The sequence below is a fragment of the Scomber scombrus genome, chromosome 15 (genome assembly GCF_963691925.1).
Source record: "Scomber scombrus chromosome 15, fScoSco1.1, whole genome shotgun sequence".
Classification (NCBI taxonomy): Eukaryota; Metazoa; Chordata; class Actinopteri; order Scombriformes; family Scombridae; genus Scomber; species Scomber scombrus.
Genome location: NC_084984.1, coordinates 22,950,735 through 22,978,161, shown reverse-complemented (window position 1 = coordinate 22,978,161; position 27,427 = coordinate 22,950,735). Strand labels below are relative to the sequence as shown.

Below are 27,427 nucleotides of genomic sequence, written 5' to 3'. Positions count from 1 at the left end.
GAATCGCCCACTTCAACTTAAGTCAATGAAATGAAGACACTGTTCAAATACTATATTTTTTTATTTACCTGAAATCACAACCTCAGTAATGCATGTACAATCATTATTAGTCTTCAATAATGATCATCTTTTTACATATGGTTAATATTGTTCTTCGACTAGGTGTCACTGAGGGGGCTGCATAGGCCCCCTCACTTTAGATCACAGTTTTACAGCAGTTGATAAAGATACATGATAATAAGAATAATAAGAGTAATGCGGAGGCAATAAGAAAACAGGAGAACACTGTTGTATTGCAGGATTATTGTTACGAGTCCGTTGTCCTAAGTGTAAAGGACTAATTCACCAGAAAGTAAATGGATCCGTGATTAGAGTATAGTAGTTAACAAAAATGGCAAAGTTTAAGTAAAAAAAAAATCTAACTCAAGTAGAGCAGTCAAGTTCAGCATGAGTCATTTCTCCATGTCTAATGTTGTGCAAATTACCCAAACCGTTACAATAAAAACAGTGATTTCCCCAATATTTACGATATATCCATCTTAAAACCGTCATTTGAGTATTATACATTAGAATCTATAAATACAAATCGCAAAACCTACATACAGCTGAAACGCATGCATGATATTTGTACACTGATGTACAGCTAAGACCAATCAACCCAGTGTTTTTAAAGATTTCTCTACGTGACGAGCTACCATGGAAAGTCAGAAACAAGTTCTTCATGCAAGAAGGAACGCCGAGGGTGTTGAACTTCCCTGCACACAAAACTGGAATAGTGTCATGTCGATATAGCGTCTGCACACAGAGGTATAAGTGTGTTAAAAAAAGTGTGTGTGGTGGTGTGTTATGGCGCATGGAGCAAAGCCCAACCACCTTTTTTTTTCATAAGTGTACCCATATGTATTTGGTCATATATTACTGTTAAAACATGTCTTTTTTTGTTGTTGTTCTTGTCTGTGCATGGATACACACACTGCTGGTCATCATGTCTGAGGTGTGTGATGTTAAGAGTGAGCACACATGCTGGATGGTAGGAGGACTCCAGCCTCTGAGCCCACTCTGAAAATGATGCCAAGTGTTTATGAGAGCCAACCTGGAAAGGAGAAAATAGGTACGTTAGAACAAAATTTCACAATTCAAAGACATTAAAAACATTAAATTGTCCTTTTTTTTAAACCCATATTTTCAACAGTAGGATTTGTGGATATAAGCAAGTGTCAGAGCAGTGAAAGGAACAGCACACGGTGACATTCACAATAGTGGCATGTGGTCAACATGAATGCTATGTTTCTCTAGTTTGATCTCACATGATCACTCCCTTGCATACCTCTAATGGAACAATTTACAACTTCTTTAAATGACCGTAAAGCCTACAAGTTACCTGGACATCATTTCCCAAAATGCTTCTTAATTTAATTGTGGAAAAATCTCTGATCCAGGGAGTGGTTCTCTGCTGTCGTCTTGTTTTTTTTAGCTTCTACTGTAGTGAAGAGTGTGAAAATGCAAATGGATACTCACTCTAGTGACAGGGGAGCCAATGGAAGGCATTGAGGAAGAAAGCACACAGTTGTTGTCAAGTGAACACAAACACACAGTGCAAACAAACCCAGGCTTCTACCCCTAAAAAGCATGCTTTAGACAGGGGACACTTCCATTCAGAATGATGCTTAAAGTTAGTGCAGTTGACTGTATGTGTGGTGCGCCCAGCACAAACTAAGACCTAAGCCCACCAGAGTCAAATATACACAAGATCTGTTTCACTGTGTCATGAATATCTCCTGCATCGTCATGTTGCGCCAAGGAAACTGAAGCATTCATATGTCTGAAATGATTTATATTCAAGTATTACGTGCACATACAGAAAACACTGGATATGAATCATGTTAACCATCGGCCTCAGTTGTAATAAATAAAGACAGAAACACTTTGATTCAAAGGGTTCAAGAGTGTATTTTTTTTCTTGAAGTAAAAAAAACCAACATTTTGGGTGTTTTATTTGCAATCCAAGTTCATTTTGGAGTACTTGCTGTATTAGTATTTTTTGTAACGATTTTAATAACTGTCCTTTGAATCAAACACTGTGGAGATGGTAATTAACATACATCATCCCCGAACAGTTCTGTCTCTAAAGCAAAACAACAAATAAAGTTAATGAATGTCAACAATAGATACAAACAAAATAAATCCTTAAAAATGTTAGAGGGAGGGGAAGATTTTGTTCTCGGTTTTCTGCACAAGCAAATAGGGGCACACCTCAGATGTTACGCTTTAGCGAGACTGTGGGAAGCCGTGAGGGAAAAGCATCTAGAGATGAGCAAAAAACTAAACGATCTTTCTTTATCATATTGAGGTAGCTGTGCTCTGCCCAGTGCAGAAAAACTGGCTTATTTCAAATCATAATAGTAAAAAAAAAAAAACAATCCATGAAGTTAATTTAAATTCTGACATGGGAAAGGGGGGGGCATACATAATTAAATTACAAATGAGAAACCACATACAGTTCATGCTTGGTCACAGGACATGCGGCTTTTGCTTTTTTTCCAGGATAATCTTTTTTCCTCCCCGTTTTGTTTAAAGCGGAGCATTCAAATGTTCACTCCCAAACCTTTCCCCCAGTCCTCGTCTGCCACACGGAGCTTCTCCTCTCTGAAAGAGTTCTGAGTTTATACTGAAGACACAATGGTAAACATTAGAAAGGCGGTATGTCTAAGCCACGCTGGTCAAACAATTTACAAAGCCATTTTAAAAAAAAAAAAAGTTGCATAAAATAGTGTTCAATCTCTGTACAGATCAATGGATTTCTGATATCTTAAGATTTTCTTGCCATGAATAAGGAAGCTAAACAAAACAATTTGCTTTTGTTACTGTAGTGACATAAGACAACTGATATTTCTCAAATAATTAGAAAATAGAAACCTTAAAAGGCAATATTGACATAACAAAAAAAAAAATGGCAACAGTATATTTTCTTTCAAACCAGCAACAAAGTCCACAGCTATGGGAGTGATGGTCTTCTAACACTCGCATTTAAAGCCTCACCTGTTCACAAATCTGATCCCAACTCAAAACGGGTGACTTCTCAATGTTAACATTTGATAGTATTTGTTACGCTTCATGTGTTACAGTTGGTCCTTCTCGTACACGTATACACACACACACACACACACTCACGGTAGGCACACAAGCACACACGCTAAATCTACAAACGCGCACACACGCTAGCTATGCACATGAAGGAAGGCAGAGAGGGAAGAGGAGAGGGGATGGGGGATGGAGGGTGGGGAAGTGATGGTGGTGGGGGTGTGGGGGGAGGAATGCAAATTGGAAAGTCGAGGTTGTGCTCAAGTCAGTCAGGACCAGAACATGTCGGCCATGTTAGTGTCGGAGCTGTAGATCCAGAGGACCAAGGGGAGGGAAACAGCCACGAAGGGCCAGGAGATGCCCTCCATGCATGCAGACAGGGCGCAGCCTTTGGAGCCGGCAGGCTTCTCCAGCTCTTTACCCGGCTCCAGGTAGTTCCTGGCAGCAAACTTGAGCAGCTCATCCAGCAGGATGACGGGAAGAGAGATCTTTAGCACCATCAGCCACTGTGTCAAATTGAGAGGGGTGATCTGAAAGATGATCTGTGAGAAAGGCAAAAGATATAAGTCATGTTATACGGTGCACAGTCCAGTACTGAAATCAGGCTGGATCTCCTATTCAGCTTCATGTTCATGTCACAATGACCCTCTTTTTATCCTGCATGTCCCAACCCCACGGTATCGCTGCAGGGAACTAAACGGCATATTTCTTACCGGAAGAGGTTCCACGTAGAGGATGAGGAAGTGAAGGGACATGGAGAGGCAGATGGCTCCCAGCAGCCACACATTCTCCCAGGGAGGCATACGCAGCAGGGACTGGTTCTCTGACACACTGAGCAACAAGGACAAGTGGACGTGTTTATTAAAATATCACATATTTAAAAGGCTGTGCTTAGATACATTTTAACATGAGTTCATGACTCATTACATTTTACAGAAAAACACAGGGTTTGCGTGTGAAAGCGCTAGTGGAGATAAATTAAGGGCCACACATACAATAAATAACAGCAGGAAATGTAAAGATCTGGAGTTAAATTGGTCGCAGCCAATGTACACAGTATTTGGCTGCCAGTGTCTGCTGGCTCACACGCAGCTCGTTTCCCTCCTTTATTATCTTTATGCATCAGCTCTATTTTAGCCTGAGCAGCTTGTGTCTCTGAAGCATGAAATTCACTTGTAAATGTGTATAAATGCCTCGTATTTATTGGCAATTATTTGCACAGCTGTGAGGACGCCTTGCTCCAACTAACCTGTTCAGGGCATTGCACATCTCAATGGTGACCAGCACAGACAGGGCCATGGTCATGGGGTAAGGAGACTCAAAGATCTTACAGTCCATACCCTGGAAGTCTGGATTCTCTGGACCACACTGCAGGAAGTGGCTCTGTAGGGAGTGGTAAAAAAAAAAAAAACAGCAATTATTGTACGGAATGGTTATTATAATGTTGCATTTTTGCGTGTAGTGCATATTTAAAAATGTGATTTAGTCATATACTATTTGTGCATTAAATTAACATGATAGTAGTCATCTGCCTTTTCTTCATACCAGCTGGTAAAAGGTGATCCTTGGACCATCTTCAGCAGCAACAAACCACCAGGCAGCAGCACCAACAGTGGCAGCACCCACATAACCTGGTGACACAAGTAAAAAAAAAAAAATAGTGTCACAAACAGCACACAACACTTTGTGAACACACAACTCCCTCAACAATCAATGACACTATTTCCTCTCTTACATCCGATGGCTAGGTATCTGAAGAAGAGCCATCCAGAGATGAGGGGCTCGCGAGCGTTGCGTGGAGGCTTGTTCATGATGTCCAAGTCTGGAGGGTTGAAGCCTAAAGCGGTGGCGGGCAAACCGTCGGTCACCAGGTTGACCCAGAGCAGCTGAACAGGGATGAGAGCTTCAGGGAACCCCAGAGCTGCAGTCAGGAAGATGCTGCACACAAAAGAAGCATGGAAATTAAATAGTGTTTATGTGAGTTGTTATGTAGAATTTGTTTGTCAGTGGTTAATCTCAGCAGTAGAGAAAAGTGTACAAGAGTCCAGGATGTCTTACACTGAAAATGTTTATTGAAGCTTGGCCAAGGAGAATCCAAGTATTATCAATACCCGTCTTATGCATGATGACACCACAATTCTGAGGAAACTGTCCTCCATGGAGAGTCTTTAAGCCTTCACAAATAGTACTACGAATACTCTATGCCCAAAATGGTCATACTCAATGCATCTACAGTAATGGAATTAGCCTACTGGTTGATTATTCCACAAACAAGGAAACAATTACCCATCTGTGGGGTTAGGGAGTCAGACAGTCAAAGTGACCTAAAACACCACAGACAGTTGCTTTCACTGTCTTAAGGAGTAAGTAAGTAGGAGTAAGTATGTCTCTCTGCCAAGATGAAAGTGTGGCCTTAACTGTGACGTCAAGGTCCAGATCTTTAAGGCTGACTAAAGACAGAAAATTCTCTAACATGAGTACATTTAAAACTTACCAGACAACTTCGCCCACATTAGAGGAGATGAGGTATCTGATGAACTGTTTCATATTGTTATAAATAGCTCTGCCTTCCTCTACGGCAGCTACAATAGTGGAAAAGTTGTCATCAGCTAGCACCATCTCAGAGGCCGTCTTTGCCACAGCTGTGCCTGAGCCCATGGCGATACCGATCTCAGCCTTCTTTAGAGCGGGAGCATCGTTTACTCCGTCACCAGTCTGGGGGGGAAGGGTGAAAACCAGGGCAGGAAATTAGAAATAACATCAAAATTCATTATGACTTTCAGTGATTTACAATGTATGATAAAGTTTCCACTTGGAAATAATCCAATCTTATCTGCTATCATTTCTTTTAACAAAATAGCTAATTAACAACTGGAAAGTGTGACAATGACACATGATATTAACAGGCCCTGAAAACAACTTTAAAGATATTAAAAGGGCTTACCATAGCTGTAATCTCATCAAAGGACTGCAGAATTTCCACAATCTTGGATTTATGGGAAGGCTCGACACGAGCAAAGCAGCGGGCCTTGACCACAGCATCTCTTTGTACAGCAGGCGACAGATCATCAAACTCTCGGCCAGTGTAAGCCATGCTGGACACATCGTCGTCCTCTCCAAAAATACCAATACGTCTGCAGATCGCTACAGCGGTCCCTGTAATACAAATGAGAGCACGTTATTAACTTCTTAAAGCTTCCTGAAATGAAATGCTGAACTATATTTGACCTTGTGCGTGTAGTGATAGAATGTTATTGGACTGATTTGTGCCAGTCCAGTTTACTCTCTTTACGTACCCTTGTTGTCGCCGGTGATCATAATTACTCGGATGCCTGCAAGTCGGCAGAGCCTGATAGAAGCTGCCACCTCTGCCCTGGGGGGATCCAACATGCCCACGCAGCCGACGAATGTCAGATCAGTCTACATTATAAAAAAAGAAAGTTAAATAGATGCAGTATTAAAATTCTTGTTCTCACGTATAACTGTATAATACATTTCTTGAGCCGCTATGTCATGTGAAACACTGACTAACAAAAATAATAAAATCATGCCAGATTAAGGAACCTGAAAAACAAAAATCTAGGAGAATAAAGCTTTAGGGCAGCTACTACACCAATAACTATATCAATCCCTCCAAGCTCTCACCTCATACTCGATAAAGCGGTTGGAGTCCTCCAACACCATGTCGTCCTTGCTCATGGGGTTGTCTCGGGTGGCCAGGGCCAGACAACGCAGGGTGTCCCTGCCAGTTCCGTACTCCCTGATCACGGACATGAGTTTTTCCTTGATGCCAGGGGTCAAGGGCACCTTGTTATTGCCAACACGGATGTGTGTGCACCTGTCAATCACTCCCTCTGGGGCACCCTGAAGCAAGCACAGACAAGACATTTGAAATGCAGGTTTGATCAGAGTAGCACGATAAAACCAAACCTAGGACAAAAACTGGTCAACAAGGCAGCAATAGTGTTCTATGTTAATGCCTTACCTTTACAAACATCTTGCCGACAGAAGAGCGGGCTTTGTTAGGGGTACAGTACACAGACATGGACTTCCTGTCTCTGGAGAATTCCAAGGTAAACTCTTTCTTCATCAGCTGCTTGATCACCTAAAGATATGATAAAACACAAATGCAATGAGTACTTTCTTCTCTAAACAGTTTTATTAGTCTTTCTGCATTTAGTTTTTCATTATCCCATTCAAATAAAGTGCATAAAACCCTGTTTGTATTGAAAGGATTTGTCTTTGAGGAAGTGAAAGTTACATACAGAATTGCAGGCGTTGGCCCTCTCGATCTTGGACAGGCCTTTAACATCTGTATCAAACACGTTCATCTTCTCCACCAGGCATGTGAGAGCCGTCTCTGTGGCCTCTCCCACCTTCTCAAACACACCTTTAGTCTGGACAAAAAAAATACAAAGAGAAAATGAAATAAACACATAAGCAAAAATGGTGCTGAAGGGTTATGAGCCAGTTAACATGCGAACAAGATTCACTTCCAACCTCGTTATAGTCCAACGAGGAATCATTACAGAGAGCGCAGATAGAGGCCAGCTCCACCAAGGCGTCATACTGGGAACATTTGACTCCTTTGCCATCATGGAAACTAAAGAAAACACAGAGGCAGACAGGAAACAATTAGTGAGCCAACTGTGCAGAAGCCATTAAAAACAGGGCGTCAACATGTCAAAAACCACCTAGCATTAAAGATACATTTTCACATTAGCTTAGAGGGATTTCTTTCCAAATGGTGTGAAACTTAATTTTGTTCATTTTAGATTTGTCTTTTCATTTTACACACACTGAATACTCACACTTCTCCATCTGGAGCATATGTAGAGCCAGTGACAGTGAATTCCTTCAAGGAACAATGATCCCCTTCTGCTCGGTCAATGATAAACATCTAGAAAACACAAACATTGTAGGGACAAATTATTATTCCTTCACAGTCATACGCCACATCTAATGGGAGCAACAATGGATATGATGAAGCTAGAAGCTAACTAACATATCCAGCAGGTGGCAGCAGCACACCAACATCTGCAGGAAATCAACCTTTATGTGATGAGTCCACTTGAACATAGAACAGCACACAACATTGAAATGCTGAGCCAAAGCAGACAATGAGCACTCCGGTGGGGAGAGTCCATAAATGTCATCTTACAGCAAGGCAGACGCAGAATTCCTGTGTGTGCCGTCACACAACATGAATACACTCTGGATAAGGCGGAAACTGTTTGAACTTGTGTATCCAAACCTTTGGGTAACGAGACAGCTTATGGTGTATGGTTTATTCGCTATCAATTTGTTTTGTAAACTGGAAGTACAGTAGCAGGTATTTGCTCATTTAGCAAAAAAAACATCCATATTCAATGTTGTTCCCCCCCAAAGATGAGAAGCAAGTTTTACAAGACAGAGACAGAGAGAAATCCACCACAAGGACCGAATCAGAACAAAAGCGAATACATTTGCCTAAATTTGAGAGTGGTAGGAAAGAGATGAACAAGGGAAGAAAATAGAAATGTCTGAATAAAATGATGAGCCAGCATTATGGCTGCAGTACCCTCAGGCACCAGTCAGGCTACAAAAAGCAGTGATGTCAATGGCAGTCCTACCAAAAACCCAAGGAGCTGAATAAAAACATTAAGTCACTGAGGGGCAACAAATTTTAGTACTGCCCTATTTGGACAGGGGTAGCCTGGATGCTGCAGATGCATCACGCAAAAGTTTCCCTGACAGTGACTATCAAATAGCTGCTAATGGCATCCTGTGGGATCCAATGAGGCTTTTCAAACATGTTCAACACAATTTTCACTTTCAAATTGTGCATGATGAGCGAGAGAAAAAAGAAAAAGAGAGAGAGAAAGACACGAGGAAGGAGACAGAATCTCTCAAGACAAGGTCAGTTATGCAACTCTACTGCTGGTTCTGCTGCAAGTGACTAACTACTGCATACTGATCAGCAAGCTGCCGGAACAAGAAGGGGGAGGAGAGTGGAATGAGGAGGGGAAGAGAGGGAGGGAAACAGAAGAGCAGCAAGATAAAGTGCTGAGGATAAAGCAGTGAGAAAGATGGAGGGAGAAATGATTACACATATGTAAAAGTAGAAATACTGCCTTCTGGTTGTATGCCTTCGCTAAATAGTCAAGTTGCAGTTTATATTGATGTCTGTGCAGACTTAAGAAATATTTGTAGTCAAGATTTTGAAAGAATTTAATTTCAAGGTGATCACCCAAAATGAGTGTAATCAATTCAGTATCTGACCAAATGTGAAATATGGTCACAATCTCCCCTTCTGTTTATCAGTTACGGTGATGAAGAATGGCCAGAAGAGTTTTTTTTTTTTTGGCAGAACATGATCTTACAGTAAAGATATCGCATTCACGAGAATGAAACGGGCAGATGGACAACTCAAAAACATAAAGCCTCTGGTCATGGTATCAAAGAAGAGACTGATGAGAACAAAGGAGCTGGGAGATCATGCATACTTTGTTAAACTAAAATAGACTGTAAATAGATAATAGTTTAAATAGCCTAAAGCTAAAATAAACACACAAAATGAATCTTATTTAATCGCAGCCTGTGTACAACTAAATCCTTCATTATTTGTTATTAGACACTCAATGTCAGCAGAGCTCCGTGCTCAATAAACCCTGCTGTCAGCCTTGAAAAGTTTACACTTGAGAGGTTCTCAGAGGTCAGGAAAGTAGGGAGCCCAAGCTCTTTCCATGTATGGCAACTGTTTTTTTTTTTTTTATTGTATTTATTTTTGTACTTTTCTCCCATTTGTCTTCTCATTTGAAATGACCAGCTCCAAATACAGTGCAGCCCTCATCAGTGCTCACTGCTCCGTTTCCCTGGAGAGGATGTAGACAGCCATACACAGCCTTCGTGACAAGTTGTGTCGACACTAAGGGTATGCAATACTCAGATTCACATTACCACTTGAATAGTTTTAGTTCATGAGAGTTTTTGAGACTTGAAAAATGAGTTTAGGACCCTGAAAATGTTAGAGATTTAAGAGATGGATCACTCAAATAAATCACTGGCTGCTTCAGCTCCACAGGTTCATTTGGGAACACTGATTCTGTTTAAATATTATGGTGTGCTGCTTAAATAGTTCCCCAAAAAGGTAAGAAAAGAACAATTTCACTCACTTCAAACGCCCCATTTGCAATTAACTGTCAATCAATGAACTCTTCCAGTGGGACACATCGAGCACATCCTGGGTTCATTTAACACACTTTGCTGGCAGGGATTTTAAATAGTATTCTGCGATATGGACTAATTATCAGCAGCCCAGTAGTCTGAGGTCTTCTTAACACTGCTTACACATGTAAAGAAGGCCAGCATAATGGAAGCATGAAGGGTAATAACATGCACTTTACATGTAGAATTCCCATGCAAAGGTGTCGCAATTAGGTTAATTATTTTTGCCTGACACATAATAATTTCTTTAATGACTATTGTTTGTATAATATAAACTTAGTAAGCTTTCCCACCTCACATTCCTAAGTATATACTATATCTTTGCGTCTACTCTACAAACTGCATGCTAACATTTATGGTGGTTACTACGACGCCAGTGTGAATGTTGTTCGATAAGCCAACAAGGTCAGTTTCATTTTAGGTGAACTGAGCCAACTCAGAGATGCCTGTTGAAGGTTAATGAGCTGATTTAAAATCACTTCTCTGAAAATCAACAAGGTAAATATTTGAAATAATGGGGTAAATATAGGATAAGGTATTCACAGTTAGTTGACTCATGCTGTTAAATTAGATCTATGTTTTGGAACTCTTAAACAGCCAAGTGCAATAGAATTGTTTAAAGAGAAAGCGGACCAGTCTTACAGCTCTTTGTGCTTCAAACATCAATTATGTTTGGACTAAAATTACATTGATGAAGTAATGAAAAAAAAGGAAATAATTGTTTTTTACATGATGAATTATTGTTTTGTCTCTTTTGTGGAAAGGTGTATATAACCTTAATTTCTAATCTTTGAGTCTTCTCTTAACATCTTTGAACTGCGGATGTCTATGACTGTTATTTCATGCAAAGCCGGCGGGCTAAGAATGTCCCTTGAAATTGAATCTACTCGAATAAGCGATTATTATACATCTCTACGGAGGTTGTGTGTGTCAATATAAGATTGATGAATAAATAAATTAAATCCACAATCTCTTTCAGGTAATTATTAAAAAGAGCTTAATGTTTTCCTCCCTATCTCCAATAATCTTACCCTGCACACAGACATCTGATTGGTGGTCAGCGTGCCGGTCTTGTCGGAGCAGATGACAGATGTACAGCCGAGGGTCTCCACAGAGGGTAAACTGCGGACAATGGCATTCTTCTTGGCCATGCGCCGTGTTCCCAAAGCCAGGCAAGTAGTGATGACAGCAGGCAGACCTGGAGGGAAACAGCAACAGAAGCACAGAGGGGCAAAAAAATAGGATTAAGAAATGTAGGAGAGGTGATAAACGGTTACAGAAAGGAAAGGAGACATTTCTATTTATAGTCTTTTACTCAAGGGATGAAAATATTATCCTTTGTCCCTTTATCACTAAAATACTGAAAAACTGCCCATAATATAGGATTTTTCAACCAACAGTTCCAGCAGTCTGAATAATATCACAGCAAGGGAGCCTCAGAGGAATTAACATCTCACATGGCTGCATTTGTGTAACTCTCCGGCTCACCTTCCGGGATAGCAGCAACTGCCAGAGCCACAGCGATCTTGAAGTAGTAGACGGCCCCACGGATCCAGGAGCCTCCATGGACAGGATCGTTGAAATGTCCGATATTGATGATCCACACGGCAATGCAGATCAGAGTAATAACCTTCAATTATACAATATTAGTGTTAAATTTAAAGATCATATAAGTCAATCAATTGTGTCTGAAACCAGCATTGTAGATTTTGATAAAAACACAGCGCCTGTTTTACTGACATCTTATAATTAAGTTAAAAGGCAAAAAACAATGAGACAGCACCTTAGATAGTTGCTGTCCAAACTCATCCAGTTTTTGCTGCAGTGGTGTTCGCTCCTGTTCTGTTGCTGCCATCTCATCTCGGATCTTGCCAATCTCCGTGTTGCCACCTGTAGCCACCACCACACCAACAGCCTTACCTGCTGCAATGTTGGTGCCCTGAGGAAAAGCAGAGAAAAGCAAACGGCAGAAAACCAAACAAATTATGCATTAGGCTTCAGGTAAAAGGGGAGAAAAAACTGGTTTGACGACTATTTTGAGCTGCGTGTCATCCCAGCAACAGACACAGAAGATTCAAGAGTCAACATGCAGCAATAATCCACTTTTAGAAACCATTAAGGCTGCCGTGGCAATGTGTTACATCAACGCTTATTGTATATGAATGTGCACATAATGTAAATCCTTTCAGCTAATTACATTTACAAACTGCTGAGGATTCTTGAGCTGTTCAGGCACTGTTATTGTAAAATTTCCAAATGCACTGTCAATCTAAAATAGAAAAAGAGGGATGATGCCTTTTCTAGGTATAGTCAGACACTCAGACAAGATGAAAAGGGGTGAGGATATTTGTTTTAAATTGTAAAGTAACACCGAGCAGCCTAAAATGGTCTTGTGAGTCACTCACAGAGAAGAGCATGTTTTTCTTGTCCTGGTTGACAGCACGTGGGTCAGGCACCGGGTCTGTGTGTTTGATCACAGATACAGACTCTCCTGCAGAAGAGGAAACAAAAAAAATGAGTGAGGGAAGCATTGGTAGAGTTTCTACACTGCAGAGCAAAAGTAGTTGTTTAGTGAAATCAAGCCAATCTTATTTGTATAGTTCAACATCACAAATGTGCCTCAGGGGGCTTTACAATATGTACACCAACACAAGTGTAATGCTGTACAAAAACGTCTAAGGACATCCTCTGTCTTTAGACCCTCGATTCAAATAAGGAAAAACTCCCAAAAACTTTAACGGGGGTAGCTTTACCAGCTGATGCTTGGTTGACACTTTGGGCAGATGTGTGGAAAAGGCTTTGCAGCTGACTGAGCTGGCCTGACAATTACCAAATGCTGAGCCGCCGCCACTGCCTTTCAAACCCCCACATCTGATGGTGGGGTTGCACTGTGCGTGTGTGTGTGTGTGTGTGTGTGTGTGTAATCAACTGTGCAAGGTCTGTGCTGTTCTGATACAGCAAGGCAGTGAGCATTTGACAGGCGGTATGGCCATGAATGGGGAAGAGGAGAGGGGAGAAAAATAGCTGAAACACTAAAATATCCCATGGAATTTGCTACCAATTAAGGCAGTTGTGCAAGACGAGAGATTCAAGGCCTTGATTCATATAAACCTCCTCTCTCCTGCATTATCTATCCTTCAACATTCTCCCCTCCTTATCTTTTCCATAGCTATATCTGAGTGTCCAATAATCCATCCACTGCTTCATCCATTTACCTTCCCTTTCATCCTCATCACACTTCTTTTTGTTTTGTATTAACTGAGCAGCCATGACTGCAGCGTGTAATGAGGGCATGTGCGTCAAAGGGAGGCTGAAATTACTTATTCTTGTTCTGCTGTGCCTCGGCTGGAAAAGGATGTCGAGTCTGTTGCAGTGGAAGGCGAAGAACTGATGCACAAGTAATGCATGTTTATATATGATATGTCAGCTAGGCAGGAAAACTTGTATTATGTAAACATACAAAATGCATAACTATGTAATGAATGAGGATGAGGAGAGGCAGAAACATGAATCAATACAAGCTCACACAGATAAAAAGCTCCAAACAAATTATGAATAGTTTTACCTGTAAGAATTGATTGGTCTACCCTCAGCGTGGTCGACTTGATCGAGGTCAGCCTGATGTCTGCTGGCACTTTATCTCCAACTGTGGATAGAAACAAAGTAGATACTTGAGCACCCTGTCACAGTTAAAAGCATCTGTAAATGATGCTGACTACAGGTGGATGGACAGCTGTATAACTGGATTAAGTCAACCTCAAAAAACACTCTGACAAGTGATAAAAGCAAAGGAGTGGAGCTCAGATTGGATAAGACTAAATTCAACCATTCAATAAACAAACAAAAATCACCCCACACACACACACGAGTCTCGGAAACACAATCATCCGCCATGTTATCCCATCCCATTCTCCTCGGGAGAAGTAAAATAATCAAACCCAAGTTATTTGTGTGCGAGAGGCTGCGGGAGAGTCATGCGTTCAAACATTATTAATGTTCCACTCATCTCCCGCACAGGACGCAAATAGATCATTTCTCATTCTTTCCACTAACCCAAGCCTTTCAGCAATCCCCAGTAAAACAAATGTAAAATGTAAATAGACACCAAGTTCCGAACAAGTGTTTCCTCTGCCTAAAGTGGATAAGTTCAATTAAAGCCGCTGACGTTTATTAGCTTTGCTTAAAAAGGGAACAGTTGGACTCCTTTGTATGGTTTCACATGCATTTTGGCTTTGCAGTTTAAAAAAGAAAAATGTTAGACTTCGCGCTACCATCAGATGCACATCAGCTTTCAGGTGCTGTTTTCCTTTGAGCTTTCCATTACAAAAGAATTTCTAAAGGGACTGGAAATACAAACATGCAATATATTATGTCTTAAAAAGGTCAAATACTTGATAAATTACTTCTTCTTACTTCTCTAAAGTGTTAGGGTCAGCACATTTATTATCATGGTTACCATATTATACTATACTATTAAAGTAATACAATGGGTCAGCTACAGGTCCCTATAGCTGTCAAATGGATCGCTGACATTTTAATGAAATGCTGAAGTATAATGGAAAAAGGCCACTGTTGTACCAAAGTGAAATATTACTTCCAAGCTTACAGTAAGACATCACACAACTTAAAGAGAAAAGAAAAAAGGGTGACGGTAAAAGCAATATCAAGTTTTGACCCAGAGGCTCTTGAGAGATCCCTCTGTGGACAGCAGAGAGTGGTGACACACATGTAAACCAACCCTTGGGCCTCTGCAGTGCCCTTCAGAGCACAGAGGAAGACAAGAGAGGGGGGAGGAGGAGGAAAATGGGAAGAGGGATTAGATGAGTCCTGCAAAACGCACGTCCAAAAATGGGAAAACTATTTTGATCAGTTGCAAACATGTGCTGCTGGATTTGGGGGGGGAAGGGGAATTATATAAAAAAAAAAACTTGTGTTTTAAGCGAGGAGAACCCGCTCCACGTCATGTGGACTAAAATAGAAACAGTATGACGTGTCCTTGCGTACAGGCTCTTTCATTCATTCCCACCATTCTCATGGGTTTGTCACAGCTTTTAGCCATCAACACAGAGGCTTAAGTTAGGACATTCAACTCAAATAAATATCTGATAAAGTAACACTGCACCTATAATTTCTAAAAACTCAATATCATTACTGTAACATGGTAATGTTGAGTTCATGTTGAGTGATAATGCTTCTAGACCGAACCAGCTACACTACCAAATTTGGTCCTCTACTTGACTAGAGATGTCAAAACCACTTTAACATCACCTGCCTGCCTTCAAACTAGACCCCCCCCCCCCCCCCCTCGCCCCAACAGACAAGAGATAACTCCAAAAAAAATGTTTTTAAAAAGACACAAAGATGAGGAACTGCAGTCGTTTGAAATATTAAAGATACATACAAAAAGTCACTTTAAATAGGCCCCCATTTAACAACTGGTGGTGTATACTGGGAATAAGGGCACAGCCAGTAGAATAACCCACTTTGACAAGCAATGAGAAAAGAAGATTGATCCGTTCATTAAGGCTTTGAAAATTAAACCCTTAACAATAACAAGCATGTTGATAATCTTCATTTAAGTACATTACGTTCACCATTATGACAAACGAGGTAATAAGAAGCTTATAAAGGACTTTTCATGCATTGGTCAATAAAGACTCCATAGATTAATATAAAATGCAATTATCAAAGCCTCTGAATTACTGTTACAGTGAATTAATGTTACTACATGTCACAATGAATACAATTATTTTTGCAATTATCTTCAGACATTTGCTGCAGTGACCCAAAATTTGCAGCTGTTTCAACTTACGGGTGACATTATGTTTCCTTCCTTCTTACAGAATATGCTCTTTTTAGCTCTTATCATTTTCTGGGAACGAGTGGCCAGCCTCTGGGATAGGGACCTTTCCACCTCCCATGTGAACAAAGGGTTTTATCGGAGTTATCTGCCTCCCTGGAGTGAGGCACAAATGTCAGGCAGCGTACACTTGAGTGATAACAACACCCCCCCCCCCCCCCCAGTAATTTTCATACTCTACTCAGAGTCGCCAACTTTGTCGCCCTCATCCTAACAATGACCTGAATCCCTCCTGAAACCCCCGTCCTGTGTGACTGTATAAATCTCCACTCATGTGAGAATCTAAGGAAATGCGACCTGCAGGTAACGACAACATCAAAACATGGAATAGCACACTGCATTTAAAATGTTATATTTAAGTTATCGTACAAATGCTTTTACACAACACCCAGCTATACATCGCTGTGGGTCCAGTGAAACTTCAAAGGTCTTAAGGGGGTTGTATATTTTCTCCCCCAGTGACCGATACTTCCTGTCGAGTTAGCACGTAGGCTTACAGTCTTCAGGGACCTTCCACAAGTCCTCCAACCCTTCAAGGACTCTTCCACTCCTCTTATGAATAGAAAGATCGCAAGAAACCTTAACATACAAACACATGTGGCAGAGGGCACTCCATATGATTTCAGTGTGTTCCAATAAGGGATACACCTTGAACACTTGAAAGGCAGAGGGAAAGAAAAAAGCATAGACGAGTGGGTTAGATAGGCAGCGGAGGACAGGCACAGACTAATAGCTTGGGGTGATGACAATAGACAGACTATCCTACACTCTTTAAACACAAGAGAGGAGAGAGTGGCCATCTGGAGCACAAATTATTTATCTAAATCAATCTGTACCCTTTCTAAACGTTACATCCTGTCTTGCCGTCATCCCCCACCTCCACCTCCCCAGACATCCCAACATTAACGGTGAACACTTCCCTCAGATTGTGGTTAAGATAAAACCAGAAGCCAGGAAGAACAGGGGTGATCACAAATATACATCCGAGCTGCATACAGCCAGCAAGCGTTACTCAAGAGGGGACAAAAGAAAACGGAAAAGGAAGGACATGCTTTCTATTCCTTATGCACAGGCTGTGCATTGCATGGTTCAAGGTCATCGCTTAGGCAACAGATTTAGCACCTCTTGCCCCAATAAGAAATTGCGAGGTACAAGAAATGCAATGTGAAAGAGAGCAAAGAATCAAGCAAATGTTTCTTTCCTAAGTGGAGTGCTGGCAGTAAATAAAACCACTTGGGGTTTTAAATGAAATTCGGAATTACTCAAGAGACCAAATAGTGTATGAATGGCTTGAATGGGGGACAGTGAGTCATTACGATGTGGGCGACATAAGCCAGAAACTGAAAGCCTGACTGAAGATATCCAGAAATGCTGTGAAACCTCTTTGACAGATGAAGTGATGTCCTGTACACACTCTGCGTCCTGTGCTCATTTAACACAAAAACTACACCAACGGTGCTGCTGTAATGTACAAATATGTCAATTATAGCTATATTCAAAGTGAACAATCACAATGCTCCAATGGCCACCATATTGATATCTCATCTAAAAATATTCCCTCTGACAGGTGACTGCAGTTAGTGACTCCATGACTAACACAGATCAATGCCACTGTTGCCAAAAGGAGGCAGTTGTCACAAGACAAAAGCAAACTGTGTTCAATAATACTCGGTTCATACTGCAGCAAATAAACTGTTTACACAACACGGCCGATAAACTGAACTGTGACAAGTAAGCAAACACTGAGGGAAAAACAAGTTTTATAAGTAGGTCTCCGCAAGCCTGGAAGACAAGAGCGTGGACGTCTTCTGGTTATCTGACACAGCAGTTTTTTGTTTTGTTTTAAGATCTGACTAAAAGAAGAGGTGGGCATTACCTCCACTGTGTATACAAAGATGAAGGGGGGGGGCATATTATCAACACAGGGTAAGACACATAACTTCAATTCCAACAATTGTAGTGATGGAGCGTCTGAGTTTGTAACCAACACAGCTATGAATCTAAAACTCCTCACAGGATATAAACCATATGCTTGGTCTGACAAGGCTGGCATTACACTGATTTGTCATCAACCCCCACACTGCTACTCGCCTGATGACTCTTAGGCTTCCCGACAACTTGTGTTTGTGAACATAACCACATGCGCACACAGCTTTTTGATGAAGCACATGAAACTGAGGCAGCTCTTATAGAAAGTTCACTGTGGCCATACTCTACAAATTAACCCTGTGGACCAATTTGACCCTTGATTGCTCATGTGATGCTCAGAGGTCCATCTATTAGGTTTAGGACTATATTTATGCTAAAATCACATGGATGTAACTGTGTACGTAAAGCATGCACACAGGCTTGTTTGGTTCCCACTAAAACATTAAAGTTGGCAGGTTGAATAATCTACGCAACTCTGAATACAACAATAGTTGTGGCAACAAAAACTAAAGCATAAAAAACTGAGCATCATCAGAAGCTGAATTCAGGAGCTTACAGTAGGGGTTTGGTACTCTTCTTATTATGATATCATTGATACTTATTCCAATACTTTTCAAACCCTGGTTCAAATTATTGCAATTTTGTTGGGCCCAAAATATACTGTATGAATTTTTTTTAAAGAGCCTTTAATTTGAGCAGATTTAGGCCGCCAAAAAGGTCTTTTTGGCAAAGATATCTCACAGAAATGCATCATTTTACCAAGCACAAATGATCTTTTTTGGTTTGATTCATAAACAATCTGAAACATTCATAAGATACAGCATATCAGTCTTTGTCAGGGATAGAACAATTAAGAGTTATTTCCAATGTATTTCCATCGTTTTCCCTGGTATTCAGCGCTTTGCAGTTGTTATTACTTCAGTTGAAAGTGCTCACATTAGTTGATTCTTGGTCATTATGGATAATGACCACATCAATAATGCTGCAATGTTAAATCATGCTGATGTCAATGCCTCCATTGCAGGAGATTCATACAGTCATTACATGTTGCTGTATCATCAGTATACTGTATTTTATGATGCTTAACTGCTCTTAAATGCTCATATCAGTTTGCTATATTGTAGATTTTGTACATTCACTCACAAACTGTAGATTTCTTATGGACTTCAATTTTCTTGTTTCAATCTTATTCAACACATCCTAATTTTAGACACTGTGTTTCAGAAAACAGACATTTCCCTACCTGCAATACAAAGCATTTGTCTCCATAAGCCACGATGCAGTGCCAGGCAATTATGTAAGTGCTGATCATGGTTTTGACTGCACTGATGCTGCTGATCATTTTAGCTGACTCATGATAGACTGAAACAGTTAATTATATCAGTACAAGTTTAAGTAAAACGTTGCCACTGTGTGGTACAGTGTTGATGCTGGGAGGAACTGGGACGCTCTCTTTTAGCTTCTGGGAAGATTATAAACACTAAAAACACACTAAAGGAATATTTTCAGTGACTCTACGCCTCTGAACTTCTATTGGGAAAACAATACATCTTCAAAAGGGGATGGTACATAATTAACAGAGAGAACAAATGAAAGTAAGAAAACAAGAAACAGGCAAGAAGAAAGATACCGGACAGAAAGAGATGAACTGAAATACACTGATTACTACACAAACACAAAACAACAAAGAGAAAAGAGGAGGAGTGACGAATAAAGGCAAAACCATATGTGGCCCTATCAAAGTCGAGGTTAGCCAAGAAAAGATGATGTTTCAGGAACAGATTGAACCTTTTCTCTTGGATTGCATAACTGCTTTACTTACTCGCTACAGTAATTATTTTGGCGTCGTCGAGGGGGATGAACAGGATGAGGGATCAGCTGTGTGTGTGCGTGTTTGAAACTGTGTAAAATGTACATCAAAACAGTGCTGATGATGTTTACAGAATTGATGATGAATACTGTTCTTACAGTCTCATCGATAGCGTCTGTCCCACTGAACAGGTAACATTTATCATAATAGCTCCGGGCTGATTGAAATACTGAAGTCTTAACATCCTCAGCTCCCGCCCCCAAACAGTTTTACACATGTGGCATTGAATATATCTAGATGATGTACTACAACCATCCATCACATATACTGTATATTATAGATTTTTTAAAAACACTGGTGCAACACATATATGCTGCACATCAGTGACTAATGAAATGAAACCTTGCTCAGTTAAACCCGGCCAAGTTTTATCAGACAGACAGATACTGATACAGACCAACCAAATAACACTGGCACTGTCCTCTGTCTGATAAGCACAGAAAGAGCAGACAGGATTAAAATTCAAATTTCTGGATGCCGTGAATTAGATACCGTGCTAAACGCTTTGGCAAAGTAGCTGATAGTCCTTTAGACATTTTGCATGGAAAAGTCAAAAATGTGTAGAGAAACAAAGAGAATCTATCTATCTATCTATTACGAGCTGGTGAGAACATTCAGAGTATCAGAATGGATCCAGTCTGAAGGCATGACTAATATTTCTCCTCTTACCTGCCACCTCCACAATGTCCCCTGGCATGATGTCCCTGGCCTTGATTCTCTGGACACTCTTTCTGTCCTGGCGGTACACCTTCCCCATCTCTGGCTCGTACTCCTTAAGCGCTTCGATGGCATTTTCTGCATTTCGCTCCTGAAAAGTAGAAATAGGAAAAAGTTAAAGATCAGAATCATCTGTATTAGTTAAGTTTGTAAGTTTATGCATACAAGGACTCCTGTTAATGGTTTCCAATGTACTTATATACAACACAACAATCTGCAGAAAGATAAATAAGGACACCTTTTGATTCATTGTAAACTGCATACAAACAGTATTAAATGGTTAAAAAAGTGACAAGTTAACTTATATGCATAAAGTAGATGATGTACAGTATATACAGCCTGCTTAAATACACTTATGAATGAAATGTATTGCATATTTTTGTAAAATTAGTAAATTCCTAACAAATATTACACAGGACCTGAATGAGATATTATGTTAGGGCTAAAGCACATTTATTTAAAATAAACTGATGTGTGAATTATTACATTGGGTTCAAGGATTTGGCTTTATTGTCATTAAGCTAGGCGAAAAATGAAGAATACATGCACATCACCGGTGGTTTAAGATAGACAGTGAAGAACGCTGAACACGTTTTTCTGTTGTAAAAGGGTTTGGGTTAGAGTACGAGTAAGAAAGCCCCTGTCTTGGGTTTCAGATGTGAAAAAATACACTTTAAATATATGAACAGGTTACTTAGTAAGTACTGGTATAACTAACAGTGTAATCTGATAAAAATTACACCATTCTTGGATTTCTCAGACTTTTCCCTTCCTTTTTCCAGCTCATTTCCTTCCTAATCATTCTTCCCTTTTTATTCTTAGTGTTGACTTTTCCTGGTCGGACTAATGGCTCTCAGATTAGACAGTATTAGCGGCAGCGAGAAGGCAGCAGTCAACAGGACATGGCAAGATGGGACACACAACCCTGGGACATCATGGTCTTTTGTATGGGATAACAACAGGGACACACAGCCATTAAAATGGCTGCCTGTAAAGGTGAGGGTTTACAAGGTTAACACAAAACATCATATGTTGTGAAATGTCCTCTGAGTTCAGAGCACAGTTAGAAAAACAGGTATAACCAACAGCAGAGAAAGCAGACCACACAATGTCATCCATCTCTACATCAATCATATGGCTCTGTTTGCATAAACAAAGAGCAAGCCACTTAACAACTCCACATTTGCTCTAGACTCAGAGCAGGCTGCCTTCAACAAATAGTTACTAAGATAATCGAGTTGAGACCCACCCAACCTATCAAGTACAGGTGTCTGCTTTAACAAAGTATACTGTGGCATGATTTACGATGATTAAATTACTATATTAGACATTTATCGTAAAAGACACTTGCAAAAGCAGAAACACATGTGGCCACATGTTAGTTAGAAAAATATGCGCTGTTCACACCTGGTTTTAATATGCATCTCGGGTGAGTTATTTCATCAAATTATGATTCAGGGGTTTACTTCTCCTGACTATAAACTCTACAGCAATCACATACGGGGATATGTCATAACAACACGAATTTCACAAAAATCACAGGTATTACTAAATGCAAAGTAGGGATCAGGAATATATCTGATCATTTGATTTATAGGGTTGACATGTTGCTTACTGAGCTAGAAAATGAATGTAAACCACATACATTATTACAAACACTTTACCACTTAAATCTGGCTTCAATTATACTGTGTAGCATCATCTAAAGATCCACATCACCCTTTTTTTAAAACACACCACATTAAGAAATTATCGCATCACATCCAACAGAAACATCACAGAATAGTTAAGATGTGTGGGGTTTTTTATGTATTGTTTTTATGTGTATTAATCTACCCCTGTCATCCACAGGGCAGGTGCAAGGAGTCAGTCCATCTATGTATCATAACAGACTCCAAGGTAACATGCTGTTTGTTGGCCAATTCTGAATTTGATTGGAGAGTGCGTCAGTGGGAAAAAAAAGGAATTAGTTTTTCTCCATGTACAAATGAGTGCCTCCATCCATTCACTCTTGCAGTGTTTGCTTCCTGCCTATAATTAAGGTATATGTTGACAAATCAATACCGCCTCTCAAAGGACCTGACACTGTAAATCCTGGGGGAAAGCCAGGACTCAGACATATATAAACAGGGGCAAAAAAATATCTCTTCAACATGCGCCATGTCAAATAACTGCATTTTTCTGTCTTTCTTATCAACTGTTTCTATCTGTTGATCTGGTTGGTGAGCAGCTGCATATAATTACCCTTACAAGGATAAATAAAATCTGGAATTGAATTTGTTCTCTTTCTCCTCTAGAACTAAAGACTAAATGTTTTCCTGCTCACTCAATGGGTAAAAACAAAGGGTTCCCTGGAAAAGGAGGTCAATGGATGAGGACCAGAATATAATCAAGTAAGGATTAAGTGGAGCAGACCAGGGTCCCAGACTGATTTAGAGAAGGGAAATGTAGGAGATTGGTGTGTTTTTGCCCTGAGGGTCCAATAGGATATGAACTCTACCCTTGACCTGAATGGGAAACAGTGTGGTTCAAACTATTGTCTTTCATAATAAAACTGATTTATGACTCCTTATTCCACAGTTTTGATCTTTGCCAACACACATTTGATTACAACAACCATACAGTCTTTAATGTTGTAGCTTTTATGAAATGAATGCGTATTTACCTGCCAGACTCCAACGATAGCATTTGCTATGAGAATAAGTAGAATAACAAAAGGCTCCACAAAGGCTGTAACGGTTTCCTCTCCCTCCTCAAACCAGGCCAGCACCTACACACAAAACAAAAGACAAAAAAATCATTAATACACAGCAAATATCAATACTAAAGCATGAGGCTCCCGAGGGAACATATTAAATGCGATAAAATTAAATGCACCCCTCCCAACAAAGAAGCTAAAATGAATACTGCTGCATGCTGGATAACCACACCATGGGTTGTTTACACACCACTCTCCTCAGTAAGGTAAATGTTTACAGGCTTGACTTTGAAATTGTGAAATTTCCATGGAAGCTAACTAAGGCTACTGAATAAAATACACTTGTTTTCAGCTCAATAGGTGATAGATAATATCAGCTGGCCTACTACTTGAAGTCATCAACATGAAGGGAACAATCGCAAGGAAGAAAGGTCAAGGCTATTTTCAGTTAATTGTCTATTTAGTAGTCTGGGACAAATAGTTCTCCAAGTGTAGTTTGTCTCACATTATTTCCCAGAATTAAGTGACCTTTTAATCAAAATATATTACATAACTTTATATATTGATTACATTTTCCCATGCTACTCTGAAGGATTGTTTATTTTTAGGTAATTCTGTAGTTCACATGATACAATGCAAATAAAGTGTTTTTTAAATTATGAATTATTAATATATATCGTTGTTTTTTATTACACATGCTAGACATTGATAGCTTGGTTTGTTCTGCTATGAAAACGATATTTGTCCTTTTCCACACCTTGCTAGTAGATGAAGTTGTGCCATTTAAAGAATCCAATAATCTTTTAATAATTAATAATAAAATCAAACCAGCTTCTGCCAGTATTGCAGAAAGTGGGCCAAGTGTGTTAGAGAGTCATGTCAAAGAGATTGTGAGCGTAGTAACCACCTTCTCCTCTTTTATAATCTGTGCCAGGAGCGAAGTGTGTCAAATGAAACACCAACTGCCTCCCTATCTCCTACTCCAACCTATTTAAACACGGCCAGTGAAACTTCTAATTCAATTCTAAGCTTATATCACACAAAGTTGTTTATGTTGCATCTTTTAGTTCCTTACCCCACTTAATGCCAAGTCCAACAAATAATTGTACTTAACTTAGTTGTCAAAATGTTGTCATGCTGATATAAATATAAATGTGTCTGCATGTGCTTCAGTGAGAGTGCGGCACACTACAGCTGGTGATTTAAAAGCTTTGTAACCATAGCTGGCTGTCATCGCAATGCCGTGGTGACTGATGACATTTTCAGCCAGTGGGCCAACAGCCAATCCTGGAGTAGATACAGGGCCACAGGACAGTGAACCCAACACTGAGTACAACATAAAACTCCCCTAGGGCTTGTCACTCACTGTCATCACGATGACGACATGTAAGCTGGACATCAATGTAGTGTTAAGACTCATTAAAGAGTTGTAGTCATTGCCAGTGTGTAATTGCACATTAACACTAGGGAATTCCATCATCAGAGAGACATATGTATTTCTCAGGTGTCTCACTCTTAAATTCAAAGCATGCAGTTCATTTCAACAACATGCCACACAATCAAACATGTTGCTCCATTAACATGTCAGTGTTTCATTTTAACGGAGGAATTCTTGACTATTGATGTGTTAACATGATCTCTAGGGAACATCACAGGCTCAAAGAAGCTGCAATGACTTATGATTTGCTTCAAGAGCAAACGCATGTAAGCGCCAATATATAATAACTTAAGGAAGAATCATGAGAAATGTTTGTCTGGGTTGTGTCACCGGACAGATTCTGGGCTCCTTTCTTCTCCACTTTGAAAAGCATTCTTGCTAAACTGTGATCTGCACTGAATCAATCAAAAAGGACTATATAAACTTTGTAGTGTGACGGAGCTTTGCTGAGAAAAAAAACCCCTCAGTATTCATCACTAAAAAGGGCAAAATAAAAGATAGTGGTAGACACACAGGCAATGATCAAGTGGCAGAATGCCTAGTTTTACCCTTTTATTTTACCCTCAAAATTAAATTAGAGCTGGGCAATATATTGATATTATATCAACACCATTTTATGAGACAAGATTTTGTCATCATAATATCTTGTCTTTTCCTGGTTTTAAATGCTGCATTTGATGTAATTTTCTCAACTTAACATACTGCTCTAGCTCTTCTTTTATTTATATTTACCCACTTAGTCATTATATCCATATTAATATTGATTATTTAGCAAAAAGCTCATTTTGTAAATGTTTTGTGAAACACCAATAGTCATCTCTACAATATTATCACAATTTCAAAAGGGGTATTTCGTCAAAGATATTGTGATATTGATAACTGTTGGGTCAAGAAGTTCTTTACAATCTAAAACTGAGATTGGGGTGTTTTTTTTGTACTTACAACTGTATGTGTGAATGTGTTGTCCACCCCGTCTGTTTTTTAATGCCTTATTTCGCATTTATCCGTTACCACTGTATATCATTTTGTTGGAAAATCCAAATAAAATAGTTGGGGAAAAAACTGTCGAGCCCTATGTTGAATAGCAGGCTCTTTTATTTAAGATTTCAGCATGAATAACCTCTTCACTAATCTGGCACTAACATACCCTATCTTTACTCAAGCTCAGACTTTTACTACTACTAATGTTGATAACAAAACAGTAAAAGGAGGCATGGCAGTGGGCTGTGCACATGTGAGATACGGGCTGTCGAATTTGTTTTACCAAGTCAGCCATATTGGAACTAAACAATTTCACCTGTATAGTTGACAAAACACGTGTTATACTTACAAAAGATATGCAGGCAGCGAGCAAAAGGATCCTCACAAGCAAATCTTCAAACTGCTCAACCACCAGCTCCCACAGGGATTTACCTTGAAAACACAAGAGTTCATTCAAAAATAAATAAATAAAAAGGCATGCCAAGCTTTTATTTTCCTTGCAAAATCAGATTTTAAACATCTACAAGTGACTATTTGCTTGCATCCATAAACAAAGATCTACTCACCCTCCTCAGCTGGCAATTCTGCAGATCCAAATCACACCAAATAAAGAGAAATGGACAAGCCGTTAGTTTAGATGTCAAATATTTTATATACAATAATAAAATATTACACAGATGGAGAATGATGTAATGTTTCATTGAGCAAGACAAGTGATGCCTCTTCCAGTATTTCAACATGCGGACCGTGACGTCAAACAGCCCTCCTCTGTGTTAAAGCATGTCGCCCGTTACAAACCGGTGTTATGTCGAAGTCTGTTACCCCTTCTCCATAACACCCCAACTAGTCGTCTTCTGAGCGGCTAAACCTTAACCCAAGTTTACCGTAACACCCAACCAGCTAACCGTAACGATAATCTAACTCCAACCGCGGATGTGGTGCCACTGCCAATTTTACCAGGAGGGGGGCAGACTTCGACATGACACCGGGAGTCACGGGCCATACATGGCACCAGAGAGAGTGCACTTTTTTTTGGATAAAACTTAACGCTAACGGGCTCCTTACCGTTGGGTCCGTATCGTTCCCTCTGCTTCTTCACTGCCTCTAAACTCAGACCCGTGCTTTCATTGACGTTAAAAAAGCTGTAAACTTCTTCAACCGTCTTCGTGTGTGCGTTATCCATGGTGACACGGCCACTTGAGGACACCGCTCGGTTTTGCCCTGCTGCTCCCAACCCTCAACCTGTCACAGGGTTCTGTCTTCCCTCCTTTTGGGTATTGGGATATAGATTTTTTTTAAATACTTGAAAACAGTTCAGCAGGACCCAAAAGTGTTGACTGTTACTGGGTAAATTAGCGTTAACATAGGACAGAGTGGACGAATCAGCGGCTCCTGAGCTAACGGACAGCTACAAAGCTAACAGGCTAGTTGTGCTCCCTCTGCTCTGCTTGAACTCGCCGGCTGTGCTCCGCGTTCCCGAAAGATTTGCGAACGAATAATTCATATCAACATGGCAGTCTCAAGTAGATGTTATTGATGTCCAGCTCTTCTTTTTATTCTGAATAAATCTGCCCAAACAGAGGATTTAAACTCATTTGCCTGCTCTGCTTGTGTATCGCGGAATCACCAGTCGAGTCTGTCCGCAGC

General features: G+C 40.1%; 1 protein-coding gene across 1 annotated transcript; it reads right to left on the bottom strand.

Moving 5' to 3' along the window:
• Positions 1–42: 42 nt before the first annotated feature.
• Positions 43–27,427, bottom strand: atp2a2b (ATPase sarcoplasmic/endoplasmic reticulum Ca2+ transporting 2b). The gene is made up of 23 exons (XM_062434020.1): positions 26,846–27,427; positions 26,347–26,364; positions 26,130–26,212; positions 23,329–23,433; positions 20,616–20,754; positions 13,853–13,933; positions 12,693–12,778; positions 12,071–12,226; positions 11,776–11,917; positions 11,319–11,485; positions 7,893–7,981; positions 7,582–7,684; positions 7,347–7,478; positions 7,067–7,186; positions 6,727–6,945; positions 6,378–6,501; positions 6,026–6,237; positions 5,576–5,796; positions 4,817–5,019; positions 4,627–4,712; positions 4,331–4,464; positions 3,795–3,912; positions 43–3,623 (listed from the first exon to the last, which is right to left on the bottom strand). Exons 1-23 carry the CDS (start codon positions 26,961–26,963, stop codon positions 3,351–3,353), a joined length of 3,129 nt encoding a protein of 1,042 aa, XP_062290004.1. The 5' UTR covers positions 26,964–27,427; the 3' UTR covers positions 43–3,350.

Excerpts from the sequence above, each read along its gene's own strand:
- atp2a2b (XM_062434020.1), bottom strand. The coding sequence starts at position 26,963 with ATGGATAACGCACACACGAAGACGGTTGAAGAAGTTTACAGCTTTTTT. Across the intron at positions 5,020-5,575 it reads AATGTGGGCGAAGTTGTCTG|CATCTTCCTGACTGCAGCTC; the intron begins GTAAGTTTTAAA and ends TTTTGTGTGCAG. Across the intron at positions 4,713-4,816 it reads CAGATACCTAGCCATCGGAT|GTTATGTGGGTGCTGCCACT; the intron begins GTAAGAGAGGAA and ends TTGTGTCACCAG.